Source organism: Wyeomyia smithii, chromosome 3 (assembly GCF_029784165.1).
Source record: "Wyeomyia smithii strain HCP4-BCI-WySm-NY-G18 chromosome 3, ASM2978416v1, whole genome shotgun sequence".
NCBI lineage: Eukaryota > Metazoa > Arthropoda > Insecta > Diptera > Culicidae > Wyeomyia > Wyeomyia smithii.
In genome coordinates, this window is record NC_073696.1 from 240,231,894 (window position 1) to 240,246,322 (window position 14,429).

The 14,429-nt window shown below is 39.2% G+C and overlaps 3 protein-coding genes across 3 annotated transcripts; 2 read left to right on the top strand and 1 right to left on the bottom strand.

Annotated features, from left to right (window-relative positions):
• Positions 1–2,206: 2,206 nt before the first annotated feature.
• LOC129730561 (28S ribosomal protein S33, mitochondrial) lies at positions 2,207–2,747 on the top strand. The gene has a single exon (XM_055689980.1). It carries the CDS (start codon positions 2,352–2,354, stop codon positions 2,685–2,687), a length of 336 nt encoding a protein of 111 aa, XP_055545955.1. The 5' UTR covers positions 2,207–2,351; the 3' UTR covers positions 2,688–2,747.
• On the bottom strand, positions 2,721–8,245 carry LOC129730560 (eukaryotic translation initiation factor 2-alpha kinase-like). Its single transcript, XM_055689979.1, has 3 exons — positions 7,788–8,245; positions 3,363–6,261; positions 2,721–3,298 (listed from the first exon to the last, which is right to left on the bottom strand). The coding sequence occupies exons 1-3, from the start codon at positions 7,961–7,963 to the stop codon at positions 2,990–2,992; spliced, it is 3,384 nt and encodes a 1,127-aa protein (XP_055545954.1). The 5' UTR covers positions 7,964–8,245; the 3' UTR covers positions 2,721–2,989.
• A 2,985-nt stretch (positions 8,246–11,230) lies between these two features.
• Positions 11,231–13,383, top strand: LOC129727735 (general transcription factor IIF subunit 1). The gene is made up of 3 exons (XM_055685845.1): positions 11,231–11,375; positions 11,452–12,950; positions 13,014–13,383. The coding sequence occupies exons 1-3, from the start codon at positions 11,361–11,363 to the stop codon at positions 13,222–13,224; spliced, it is 1,725 nt and encodes a 574-aa protein (XP_055541820.1). The 5' UTR covers positions 11,231–11,360; the 3' UTR covers positions 13,225–13,383.
• Positions 13,384–14,429: the final 1,046 nt, after the last annotated feature.

Consider the following 14,429-nt stretch of genomic DNA (forward strand, 5'->3'; position numbering starts at 1 on the left):
GTTTTTCTCGGCTTCATCGAGCCCCAAAGAAAATCTCATAAGGAACTGTTAAAACGTTATTTACAAAATCAATGCAGCATTTTTCGAGTAGAAACGAGACAAATGCAGGTACACTGCCTTCAAAAACAACTCAAACAGTGATTTTATTCAGAGTGTGGTACCACATACATAAGACATACGTAACACTCAGGAAGAAATCTTCCAAAAAAGTTGGTACAAAATGAACTACTCGAAAGTACCAACCTCTGTAAAAAAAACCTCTGTTTGAGTTGTCTTTGAAGGCAGTGTACCTGCGCAGCCCTGCATTTGTCTCGTTCCTACTCGAAAAATGCTGCATTGATTTTGTAAATAATTTTTTGACAGTTCCTTATGGGATTTTCTTTGGGGCTGGATAAGGCCGAGAAAAAGAAAAATCATTTTGTTCATTATTTATCGAGCAGTTTGACAGGGCGAGGTACGGAGTACTATGGGGCAACGTGTACCAGAAAAAAACGCCAGTGTTACGTATGTCTTATGTATGTGGTGGTACCATTCGAGTAGTTCATTTTGTACCAACTTTTTTGGAAGATTTCTTACTGAGTGTTACGTATGTCTTTTGTATGTGGTACTACATACTTAGACATACGTAACACTGGCGATTTTTTTTGTACTCATTGCCCCACATCACCCGGTATGAACTACTCGACGAAAATGAACGGAATAAATTTTCTTTATCGCGAGCCCTCAACAAAATCCCTTACGAAACTGTCAAAAAGTTGGTTAAAAAATCAATGCTGCATTTTTCGAGGGGAAACGAGACAATGCAGGGCTGCGCAGGTACACAACCTCCATAAACTACTCAAACAGAGGTTTTTTACAGAGGGTGGTACTTTCGAGTAGTTCATTTTGTACCAACTTTTTTGGAAGATTTCTTCCTGAGTGTTAAGCCTGTAGTACACTCTTTGTCTAATGGTCAAATATTTGACCTTCTGACATAATGGTCAAATATATTTGACATCATGGGTGTTTTTTGCCCGTGTTTGCCCCGTGTTAAAATAGGAGAGTGACAAACAATTATCTTTGACCAAATTTTTATCTGTCAAAAAGTGCCAAATATTTGACGCTTGGTCAAAGAGTGTAATACAGGCTTTCCCGCATAATCAATAACCATAAACGAATGATAATCCATATGGTTTGACGATACCCCATACAGTCGAGACTATATCCCGAACTAGTTGTTAGGCACGTTTTATGGTTATTGATTATGCGGGATGTCTTATGTATGTGATGGTACCATTCGAGTAGTTCATTTTGTACCAACTTTTTTGGCAGATTTCTTCCTGAGTGTTACGTATGTCTTATGTATGTGCTAAAGACCTAGAGTTAAAGTTTGGCCAACTGTCAGGACATCAGGCCAACATCGAAGGACAACAAAATAAATAAATAAACATCGCATTTTGCTCAGAAAATTACACTCATTTGACCGATATATAGTATTATGGGACGTTTATTCTATTTCAGGTGTTTTAGGGCAAACCAACCAAAAAGTGAGTACGAGAATCGCTGGTATCATAATCCATGAATGAATGAAATGAAATATATATGGAGTTTGACAGCCGCACGAGCCCCTTGGAGATGGCCAATGTGTTTGAAAAATGTTCGGATTTTTTTTTAAGAACGGATAGAGTACAGACGGTGTTATGAACAGATACGCAAAGAGTGAGGTCGAAAACTTCATGTGAACCGTCAAATCGAGGCTCCAAGTGTGCAAAGTAAACAAACTCATGCGTGTTACTTTTCGTACAGAATATGTGTTGCGATCAGTTTAAATTCTGTGAATCACGTGCAATTATGGTTCCAACGAAAAATGTGTTCGTCATGCTCATGTTATGAGTGATGCATTGGAAATTATTAAAATTGTATGAACAAGCACTGAAACTCAGTAATATATCCTTACAAAGTTTCGAAATTTCATTACACTTTCTAGTGCGTATGAAAAGTCATGCGAAAATAAATGTGGTTGCCAGAATTGTTTAAAATAAAATATTAGCAAAGGGTTGCCATATTTACTGCTTTTCTCTTTGCGTATCTCTTTATAACACAGTCTCTAGGATAGAGTTTCTTCAGATTTCAAGCAGAATTTTCATGTTTACAAGCAGTTGCAGAAATTTTCCAGAAACATCTAGCATCTCTGCTCTTTACAGCTTTCGAGTAGTTGCAAAATTTTTCCAAAACATCTGGCATCTCTGAAACTCAGCTGAGCCTGAGCCATGTTATTACGAAAATTATAAGATTACGAAGATTACTAAACGATTGCAAACTATTTAAACAAATTCTCAAATAATCATAGTACAAAATAATTTCTACATAACATGTCTAAGTACAAAGATCTAGTGCAGCTATCGACTACGTACGCCCGGCGGATGAATCACCTTTCAAACCGGATTTTCGGTGAAGTGACCCGGCCTACCAACTCCCAATCGATGAAGGTAGTGAAAATGTTTAGCGAAGAACCAATTCATTGCCGAGATTACGTGAAAAACTGGTACCCAAGGCACGTAGAAACGCATTTGCTAGCGATGAAACTACGGGAGTACGGTTTATTCCGCGACGAGCATCAGGACTTTAAAGAGGAAATGAAAAGGCTACGAGCATTGCGTGGTAAAGCTCCCCCCAAAAAAGGTGAAGGAAAACGTGCTAAAAAGTAACTGTACTTGAGGAGAAATAAACAAACTTATCAGTTAGTTGCTAGTTGGTAGATTGTAAAACGTTTATTTCTCTTCAAAATATTACAAATCCTACCAGTCGTACCGGTCTTCACAATAAACGGTTCCTGTTATTCACGATCATATGTTTAATACTTGGTATCTACAAACTGGAAGAAATACTTAGACTATTATACCAAGGTAATCAACTTATCGTTGTAACTTCTTATAACATAAAGAGCAAATAATTTAATAATTTGGGCCTTTGGCCTCAGTGATTAAATGTAAGTAAATCTCCTCCGCCGTCAAAAGAAGATATGATTCTGGTTTGTTCCAGAGTTGCTGGAACTCGAGGCTGTTGTCGCAGTTAACGAACGGCTATCCTTACGTCTGGGTGGCAGTTCAAAGTGCCATTCGCTGTGATCGGAACTTTCAGACGATGGAGAACTATTGGCTCCCTCCACCAACGGTTGATCGTCAGCCGAAGACTGCGAGTGAAGTTGCGGTGTCGAACGGCTTGCCGGCATACGTTTCAAAGGTGGACGAGCCTTAATACCAAAAGTCGTCGGACGTTGATTCGGCTTTTCCGCTAGCATCAATTTCAGCAGTAGATACTGTTTTAATGAAAAATAATTTTGTTTCATTGAATTTTATAATACCTTGACTGTTGTTTCTTACCTCATCGGAGTATTTTTCCTGAAACCCGGTGGGAAATATATCTTTTCGCACATCTTTCAATGTATTGATTCGTTCCATTTCGGTTCCAAAGCTAACCAGCAGCTCGAATAAAATCAAACCGAGTGAGTAAATATCGACCTTATAGTCATACTGTTGTCCTTTCAGCTGCTCTGGCGACATGTACAGTTGCGTACCAACCTGTCGGGTGTGGCGCTGTTTTTGGGCATTCGTCATCAGCATCGTCATACCGGGAAGGTTGTTTTCATTGTCATATTGCAAATCACTGGAATCGGTGACCAGGCCGAAGTCACCGATTTTAACGCGCCCATCGAGCGAAAAGAAAATGTTGCTAGGTTTAAGATCCCGGTGTATTAGTCCCTTCAGGTGAACATATTCTACAGCATTCACAATCTGTTCGAAGATAGGAATAATGCGGTCCTGCCTAACGGTTAGATCGTTTTCAGCAAGCCATTCTTTTAATGACTGCTTTCGGCACAATTGCATCTGGATATAAAGATAAATTTTATTGCTTACGTTGCTTGTTCCGTTGGTGTTGGAACTCATCATATTGTTACTTTCAGTAACAGGTGATAGTATAGCGACACTCCCAGTGCTGGTGAGATCAAGCGAAAGATGTCGTCGATGACGTTTTTTAAGTGTTTGACGATCAATCCTGGGTCTAGTCTGCGGGGGGAATGCAGAGGATGACGATGTTTCATGGATCGACACCACATGATGTTTTCGTGAGGTAGCACTCAGTGATGGTTCGTTATAGGCGATATTCACAGAATCATCTGCCGCTTGACTGTCATGTTTGAATTCTATTTGGAACGATGTGTCGGAAGTTTCACTGCGGGCATGATCTGCCCGAAATTCAATATAGCTGTCGGACTGATCGTCATCGTTATCAACGTGGGAACCGGAAAAGCTTGGCTCGGGTACTTTCGTTAGCCAAGGCAACGGTTGGCCTAAGCTGGAATGCTTGGTTTTGTTGTACTTTTGTTTGATGCTCTGCGAAAAGTTATTTCTGCTGCCAGGTATAATATTGCTGTTTGGTGGTGATGTTTCTGTCGGCGTTTCTATGTCGATTGATGTCGATAGGCAATTGCGTTCGATCCATATTTTATCTTGATTCTCTTGCCAGCCGGGTGGCGGAGTCTCGGTCCAAGCATGGAAGTATCGCACAATGTTATTATGCTCACAATGGGCAAGTGTTTTTACTTCTCTCATCACTCGATCCTTAGACTCTTGCCGGTTAGGAAGTACCACTCGCTTTATGGCATAATTGCAATCATCCAATTTATTTTTAACTTCAAAAACCACTCCAAAGCCCCCCTTCCCAAGACACTGTACCAGCTCGAAATCTTCCTGGAATCGAGAAACAAAGCTGTCTCCATTGGATTCGGACAAACTTCTAGAGCCTCTTAACGCAGCAAGTGGAGTTATATTGTCCTCTGTTGCTTCCAAAGCAATCGGTACAGGAACTTCAACTTGTCGTTCTACAAACACTACCACCTCTTTCTCGTTTTTAAATCTTAGCATGAAGTTCAGAATAAATGCGGTTGTGGCGGATATAACAAGAATTTCTTTCCACCAAAACCATATAGAAATAATTATTACTTTCACTGGTGCGTCTGGATCAATGGTAAAATCGAATATGGAACTCTTGTTTCGCAAGCCTCCTGGCGAGCCAGAATTGTTTGAACATAAGCCATTATCCTTCTGATTAAGATCATCGGGCGTATATAGGAAGAATCCATCCCCGTTTACGTACGCCGATTGATACAAAACCGATCGTGCGATGGCAGTGGACTCAGCGTATTTTGAATCTTCCGTTTCATCTTTATCGCTGCCGTCTGTGAGATAACCTGCTACTACCGGTCTTGCCGGGTATGGCTTCCAAGGAATCATCGGATACTTGGACTCATCTGAAAGAAAAACTGTTTGTACATCCACAGGCTGACGGCGTGCTAAAAAAGTGCCAGATTCTTGAATATACAACTGCTTCTGATGCATTCCCAAATAAAGTGAGGGATTTATCATGCTATTTTGCTTGGACTCCGTTGATGTAGACGCAGGTTTGCCTTGTCCATCCGCTTGCTGTTGCTGTGAGTTATCATTCCAAATCCAATCCGCTCCACGAAACAAATTCACGCTCATGATGTCATTCTTATCTTTAGCTCGCCAAGCGCTTACTACCGGATGGTCGAAGGTATACTTCCATTGAATTTTACCTGTAGATCGACTAACGGCACACACAACGCCATCTGGAATGATAACTTTAAGCTCCACATCTAGAAGTCCCGGGTCTAACGACGCTTCCGAAGACCCTCCTCGACAATCCTCATTCTTCAACATCTCTAGCTCATGATGACCGATACTAAAGTTCCAACGTTCATTGCCAGTCCGAGATTCAACCGCTCGAACCGTCTGCGTCTGACGACGAATAACGATTACATCATCCTGCAAGGGATCATACGATAACACTTCCTCCATCGGCTCATCCTTCGTTTTTTCGGCATGCATAATTTCGGTGGTATTCCTGCATCCGCTCATCGTACATTCGTAAATAATCTGCCCGGTTCGGCTGGAGATCCCGTACGAGCGTGTCTCCTTGCCACCAGATATCACCAAGTCGTCAGAGAACTTGAACGATGATTTCAGCAAGTCTTCGGCACTGAACGGAATCGGTTCAACCGTATCGCCGTCGAATTTATACAGGCCTCCATTCAGCGACGGAATCATCCGAACCCATTTCCCATTGTTCGTCAGTTCCAGCCGGTGTATGCTGGACGAGAGCAAGGGTCCTGGACCAGTTTCAACACTCCACTGCAGTGCGCCTCCGTTGGCCAAATCTAGGGCTGATAGGCGCCCGTCTAGTGTCGTGACATAGATCAGTCTAAAAGGGAACAGAATGTTAGATTCAGGTCATTTAAAAAAAAAGAGGCGAACTCTTTATGATAATTCAATGGAGCATCGTGAATGTGAATTTGTTGACATGGGTAATTTAAGCAACATTGCACACTTGAAATTTCAAGAGAAAAATTCCGTAGGAGCAAATCAATATGCCATTTAGAAGTTGAACGGCATTTTCTTGCCAAATCATACAAAAATGAGCCTTATGATACAGTTGGTAGAGTTTTTAAATGAATGACAAAGAGAGCGTTGAATGAAAAATTAAAAACAAAAATCAGATAGAAAAAATACCGAATATTCTGTGATGTTATCTACTCTAATATTTTTATTGTATTTTCAAAAACAAACAAAACAAAAAAGATTTTTTTCAGTAAAAATGTCATATTTTGAGATTTTTCTCTCAGATCATACAATATGTTTTTGAAAAAAATCAATTATATTTAAGTATTTTTTTTTTTTTTCACTGTAAGAGATTTCGAAAAAGAGTTTTTTTCATAAGCTTTGTTTTTTTTTCATTGACGAATTTCAAGTTTATCCCACCTTTTTAGAAAGAACATTACCCCTTGCAACTATGATGCTGGATTAGTTGGCATGAAATTCGTCTATTTTTGGTTTAAGGCTCAAATGATAAAAAATCAAGGCTTGTTGGGACAATTTTCCATAACAATGTGAAGATTTTTACTTCTTTTTTTATAAACGCAGAAACTGTTTTGTACAGTACGTCTTTATTGAGGTTTACCGATAGTGTTGTTAGTGAAGACTTGCATCCTTGATTGAAAACACTTGTAAAAAAAAGTATTTATAGGTTAAAAACATGGAGCGTATATCAATCACCTCTCCATTGCTGCACATTTGAGGATGCAAGCATCTATTCCTATCACAGCCAAGCATTCACCTTCTGCGCGCTTTTTCTTATAGATTCCACCGGAATATTCTAGAGCAAATTGACAAAGTGGATGACGAATTGCAACAGTTTTTTTAAATGCAATTTTCGTTCTCCCAATCTCTCGTGCACTACCGGTCAGTCTGAACGATTGATAACAAATGCTTGAATGCTCTATCGTTATCACAGGGTAGCCCTTTTCAGTCACCCCGGTGTTTTGGCGGAATATAGAAATAGAGGTGCACAAACTGTTATCAGAGACTTAATTATTTTACGCATTCTATTATTTACAAATGTATTATCAAGATTATCAAATTATTATTCAAGTTGAAAAAAAAATCATAATAAAACTTAAAGGTAAGTTAAATACCCTTGCCTATGAAAAAAATACACAAACGACGCCGTCTCAAAACATGATGCAATCATGCTTCAACATGATCATGTTCTAAGAAAAACAAAAATAAGGAATCAAAAAGAATCATAATTTTCTAGTAAATTAATATTTTTTTGAAAAGCTATGGAATGATTATTATCAATCCTAACTGTACACCAACATGAAAGTCTATCCATTGTTTATTCCACTGTTTATTTGAAAAAATACTACAAATTACTAATCCAGTACTTACCTATCGCTAATATCCCTTCCGTTTTCCACATCCTCGTCACAAAACGGTAACTTTTCCACGACGACTGGTGGTTGCGGATCGGCATCCTCCGTTTCAGATCTTACCGGTATCGAACCACCAAGAAGGATGGTTCCCACCAGTAGCAGTTGGCCAATCAGCGTTGAGAACGTAGACATGTTTCAGGTGTTCTCCGCGTTCCACTAACTACCGCGGTTGCTGCTAGACAAACGGCTGACCCGTTTGATCCAGCTTGATACATTTGTTGGCTTGTTCGAGGTTGCACTCGAATATCATCACACACTGTGTTTAAGAAAAATAAGAAACAAATTTCCACAATTTTTTGTAATAATTAGAGAAATTTGAAAAAAAAACTGAGCTATGCACGTATGCTATTTTCGAAAAGCGAAAAAATTAGTGCCAGAACGATTGCCACTGCCACTACAAAAACATCCAAGTTGGAACTGTCAAAAAAAGGGTTTGGCGAAGACACCGACTAAACAAAGATGTTGCAGCCATGATGCCAGATGTTTTTGAAAAATGTCTGCAACTGCTCGAAAAACCGGAATAGTCTGCACAAATTTCGAAAAAGTCTGTTCAAATATGAAGGGACTCTGACAAAAAACTGCAGAAACTATTAGCGAATTTCTTTATTCGCAGAACCCGTCTGGGGCTATCTGGCATAACTGTCTTGCATCGTTAATCGCAGTACCGCTATTCCTGCGTAAATTTCGGGGGAATGGCAACATGCTATCTCTTTCTATGTTGAATGAGTGAAGAGTCTTCCCGACTAAAGTAAAAAGTATATGGAAGTTTTTCTGGGCGCCTGCCTCGGGGCTTTATTTTAAAATAAAGCTCCGATATGTTGGCTACTGTCAAACGTGTAGAGTTTAGATAGGGCTGCCATTTCCTTGGTAAATTTCCACTGACTCCGTGGAATAAAGAAATTCACTATGAAAATAACAGAAGGACTGTGTGCAAAGCCACGGCTGGCGCAAAACCAGTAGAGAGAAATGTTTAATCTCTAATATATTTGTTTGGTTGTTCTAAAAAGGACAGTTGGTTGTTCAATTCAAAATCGGACATGATGCTGATCGCACCACTATATGTACTACACCCTTAACTGCATTATGTTTTCTCGGTAAAGTAAAATACCGTACTACTTGAAAACATTTTAGTTTACCGTTGTTCAGTAAAAAAAATACTGAGAAATCGCGAACCGAACGTGTTTACCGGAATACCGTAAATTTGTTTACCGAAAAATCCGTGAAACCGAAAATTTTCGAGTTCAGTAAACTAAAATACCGAATCTCGGAACCTTCAACCGAGATTTCGTCGAACAAAAAATCTCTTACCGAGATTCCGAAAAACTGAACTGTCAAAATAACGCGTGCTTCACCAACAGTTTTTTTTTCGTGTTCCGGTTTAGAAAGAAAAAAGGAGCAGGTTTTGCGGCTGATTATTATTATGGAGAAATCTGTAATGTTCAGATTAACTAAAATATTGAGTAAGTATACACTATTTTTTCTTAGATCTTGTTTTTTACTGCAAAGAATATTGAAAAAATAACGATTAATTCTTTATTCATCCAATTTTATAGGTTATCAACTCACTTCACAGGATGGAAGTTGCAGAGTGATGGATATTACTTTGATTCCTGTATGCAATACAAATCTTCCGTTTGTACCAATGCTGTGTTTACTTGAATCAGTTGAGTAATAAATTAATAAATTAATTTGTATATTTAATCATTCGGATCATATTCTGAAAAATAAAAAAATCGCAAAATACGTACCTCAGTAAATTTCACCGAAGTTCTCGTAATAAGTTGACAGTAGAAATTTGCGAGTAAACATTACCGAGAACCTCGTTAAAGTTTGACAGGTTTTTGTTTTTTTGCTTTTACAGAATCTTGGTGTTTTGATGTATTACCGAGATTTTTACAGAGATCTCAGCTGTTGAAATCTCGGTAATTTATTTTACCGTGCTCGGTGATAATATCTAAGTGTGTACCCAGACAGCGGAATCAGGCATTCTGACAACACAGTGGAGTGGACGATTCAAAAAGCTTGTGTTACTAAAACGAAGCAGAACTTCACTAGAGGAAGTGGCCGTCTGTTTCTCACCATCTGCTAGATCTGCTAGTATAATGACTCGGCAAGTCCGCTGCTACCGCTACCGCTACGTTGATGCTACCCGCTGTTGATACCGTTACCACTGCCGTTACAGCTGTTGCTACTCGCTGCTGCTACTGAGTTGAGACCGTTCTTTCTACCATCCACTAGTAAAATGTTTGGTTTGAGTAGAAACCTGCTCTCATATAGCCCAAAGAGTACGTTCCCGGTTGATTAGGTTTGATATTCTATCGACCGTGCTTGGTAAAGTTAGCATTAAGGGGATATACCGTTTTGTTCGAGAAAAATGAGGGCAGTTTAAATTTATTTTCAAGTACATAGCACCATTTTTATTGTATCGAAGTGGTATTTTTCTGGAAGTACAGATTATCAACAACAAAAAATACGTTTGATTTTAAATTATTGCTGGAGTAATGGCCGTTTCCCCGGAACGCTTTTTTTCGCAGAGGCTTGCGGTGATCCTAATAGAGACTCAGCGGGTCAACTGAATTCAAAAAACTCATATTATTTCGTTAGGTTAGAAGTATGTCGTGTCCTCGAACGATCGCTTTTATGAGTATTTTGTTTCCAGTGCAAACGGGAACGTTTTTCCCAAAAAATGCACGTTTTGAGCACTAAAAGTTTCATTAAATTTTATTTGCGGCAAAATGTAACTGTATGTTTTAAAAAGCGAGTCGTAAAGCTATACCAGTTTTTATATATCATTCGAAAAAGCCGCGCTTTCTGAGCAAAACGTGATTTTTAAGAAATGTTTATCGTTTTCCTTCGATTTTTAAATGAAGAGTAAAAAACTGCTCGAAAGGTCTTAGTTGACGTTTCGCCCATATATATGAGAGAACTGTCATTGAAGGCATTTCGAGCAGTTTTTTATTCTTCATTTAAAAATCGAAGGAAAACGAAAAACATTTTTAAGAAATCACGTTTTGCTCAGGAAATTGCACTCTTTCAGTTGATATATAAAAATCATAAAACCGTTTCAAACTTTAGGACCACACATAGGTACGAACTGCCTTAAAAATCTTTTTTACTTGTGACAGGGTCAATAAAAATCTGCACACGGACTGCGTTTTGCAGACAAATTTGCACAATTCCGAGAAGACGCTTCTTTGAAGAAAGGAAAATTTCTTCATTAAAAGTGTATGAAGAAATTTTCTTCTCTTCGAAGAAATGTGTGCTCGGAATCCGGCCGCTAGTGTAAGTTACGGATAAAATTTATTCAGATTTCAAGCATTTTTACGGTTTTTCGAGCAGCCGCAGATATTTTTCAAAAACATCTGGCATCTCTGCTTGCCAAAATCGCGCGTCAAACTGTTGCTGACGTTCTTGTTTGGTCATTTTTCTGTTGTTTTCCGATTGTGTCGCGGGGCGTACAAAAAGTTTTTTAGTGAAATTCAACGAAACCTGCAGAAAAACGACCTCAAAAGGTCGTTGATAGTTTACAATGAGCGGACCATCTGTATGTAGTATAAACAATATATAAAGTTTTATTACACCATTGAATATTATTCGATATTTTATTTCAACTTTTCTAGAGTCACTCATCAGGCAGTGGATCGGCTGCTGGTAGATCAGCTGGAACCTCGTCCGGTCCACCAGTGTCAGTGCAGGAATTTACGATTCGTGTACCGAAGAATCTATCCAAGAAGTACCATGTAATGCGCTTCAACGCGACGCTCAACGTCGACTTCACCCAATGGCATTCGGTCAAAATGGAACGGGAGAATAACTTGAAGGAGTTCAAAGGATTTGACGAAGATATGCCGAAATTTGGCGCCGGTTCTGAATTTAACAGAGATCTGAGAGAAGAAGCTCGGCGGAAGCGCTACGGGATTATTGCAAAAAAGTATCGACCGGAAGCACAGCCTTGGATACTGAAAGCAGGGGGTAAAAAAGATGGGAAGAAATTTCGCGGTATACGAGAAGGAGGTGTGGGAGAAAATGCGGCTTTCTATGTATTTACCCACGCTCCAGACGGTGCAATTGAAGCTTATCCGTTGCATGAGTGGTATAATTTCCAACCTATTCAACGGTATAAAGCGTTGTCGGCGGAAGAGGCAGAGCAGGAATTTGGCCGACGAAAGAAGGTCATGAATTACTTTTCGCTGATGTTGCGAAAACGCATGAAGGGTGATGATGATACCGTGGAGGATCAGGCGGAGGCTAAAGGGAAAAAAGGTGGCGGTGGTAAGGCGAAAGATTTGAAAATTAGTGATATGGACGAATGGATCGATTCGGATGATATGAGTTCATCAGATGAGGATGACGAGGGAAAGCCAAAAGAGAAAGATAGTGATGATGAGGCAGATAAAAAGGCTAAAAACAAGAAGAAAGCTTTAGCTGAAAGCAAGAAAAAGAAGCGAGATGTGGATGAAGAGGCTTTGGAAGAATCGGACGACGGTGACGAGGAGGGAAGAGAGCTTGATTATATTTCTGACTCTTCGGAAAGTGAATCCGAACCGGAAACGAAAGCCAATAAGGAACTAAAATCAGTTGCGGAGGAGGATGCTCTACGTAAGTTGCTCACCTCCGACGAGGATTCTGATGATGAAGAGAAGAAATCAGAAGAGGAAGATAACCAGAAAGAAGAAGAGAAAAATGGCAAAGCTTCCAAAGACAAGGAGAAGGATAATAAAGAGAAGGATTCAAAGGAATCTAAGAAAAAGAAGAAAAATAAAAAGAAGAAGAAGTCTGATAATGATAAGAAAGATTCGTCGAGTGGGTCCAGTTCGGATAGCTCGGATTCCGATGCTGACAACAGTAATTCGAAGCAAAAAAAGAAACATAAGAAGGACAAGGAAGGACTGGGTTCGAACTTGTCGAGCGCCAATAATTCCCGCTCGGCCTCGCCTAGTGTGTCTCAGCAGGAGGGAAACAAAAGAAAGATGGCTGGATCCAACATGCCCTCGGCAGACCTTACCGGGTCGGACAATAGCAACAGTCCGGTGTCAACGCCAGCTAAAAAGGTCAAAATGGACTCGGCAATGGCTCTACCGCCTACATTTACCGGTCTTGTCAGCAGCAACAGTAAAGAGTACGTCCATAGAGTAGATGACCAATAGAAGGCATGACTAACAGTTTTTTTTTTTTTTTGCAGCGATTACGGTATTACGGAAGAAGCGGTTCGGCGATATCTGATGCGTAAACCGATGACGACCACAGAACTTCTGACGAAGTTCAAAAACAAGAAAACCGGTGTGTCGAGCGAGAAACTTGTGGAGACAATGACCGCTATTTTGAAAAAGATCAATCCGGTTAAGCAGACTATCCAGGGCAAGATGTATCTTAGCATTAAGGTGCCGAAGTGATAACGCAACGCTAGTGCATTGTTCCCTCATCCAGGTAAGACCCTTCCAATCCGTGTAATCCTTAATAGAGACAACAGGTGGCCCACTCGGTCCTCGTTTTAGTAGTCTTGATTTTGATTTTAACGATGAAAATGAATATCTAAAGGTAATGCATATATACGTAGCATTTTTTTATTATTTCCGTAAAACGAAATACATATTCGAACTTTCCTTTGTAACTTGCCCAAAGATAAGTCGCTTGCTAGACAAAAAACATATTCCATTTTTTTGGTATGTTACAAAATGTAATATTCAAAAGCAATTAAAAGGATAATATAAAATGAATGTTAAGTCAATATGTAATTCTAAAGTTGAACCATATTGCTTAAAATTTAAATGGGTTCATAATGTTTAGAAGCGCAAACTTCACAAGGTCATCAGGGCAATAAACGATAGAAATCATTAGAAACTCAGAAACTGGAAAAATATCGGTGAGAATAACATGACGCAATTGATTCTCAGCTCTTGTAAACTAACAAAAATGACACATCTTGAGAGCCTTAGTTGGGCTTAGCCTTAGGCGTCGGTATACACCAAGTTAAAAATGACGGTTCTCATTTTTTTTTGTTTGATTTTGACCTTTCTGAATAGTTTTACAATATGACACTGGGGTGCAATGAAGATGGTCATTAAAACAGTTATATCCTAATGAGGTAATTAATTACGCTAACAAACTTCTAGTTGTAGTTCTATATTTTCAGTTCTAACATATACTCTACTCATCAATCGCTGAGTAATAAAAACTTTTGAAATTTTTAGTTTTGATAAAATTTATTTACAACTTTAAATTACTTACAAAAAAAAAAGATCACATATTTCGTTCTATTAGATATCACTATACTTAGTACGGGTTGAGTTAAATATTTTACAGTACGGCGTTTTTCTCGTCGGCTTCCAACGAAGTATTACCGAGGTCATCATCTGGGTCACGTGATTACTAACCGATTTGGTGTTTCTACCACTCTTGGTTCTTTTCTTCATCCTCAACTTTTGCTTACTGCTCGCGGGTGTCAGCAGTTCAGTTTCATCGTCTACCATCGAAGTTTCAAATCCACTGTCTTTTCCTGAAGTTAAGCTCCTGTCCCACGGATATATATGCAGGATTGTTGTATCATCACTTTCCACTTTTTCACTTGGGCGTTTTTTTGTACGAATAGGTTTCCGAA

Bases quoted from the DNA above. Each gene is read 5' to 3' on its own strand.
- LOC129730560 (XM_055689979.1), bottom strand. From the start codon at position 7,963: ATGTCTACGTTCTCAACGCTGATTGGCCAACTGCTACTGGTGGGAACC. The intron at 6,262-7,787 runs GTAAGTACTGGA...GTTCCCTTTTAG, and splicing joins GGAAGGGATATTAGCGATAG to ACTGATCTATGTCACGACAC. The intron at 3,299-3,362 runs GTAAGAAACAAC...TCATTAAAACAG, and splicing joins AGGAAAAATACTCCGATGAG to TATCTACTGCTGAAATTGAT.
- LOC129727735 (XM_055685845.1), top strand. The intron at 12,951-13,013 runs GTACGTCCATAG...TTTTTTTTGCAG, and splicing joins GTCAGCAGCAACAGTAAAGA to CGATTACGGTATTACGGAAG.
- LOC129730561 (XM_055689980.1), top strand. From the start codon at position 2,352: ATGTCTAAGTACAAAGATCTAGTGCAGCTATCGACTACGTACGCCCGG.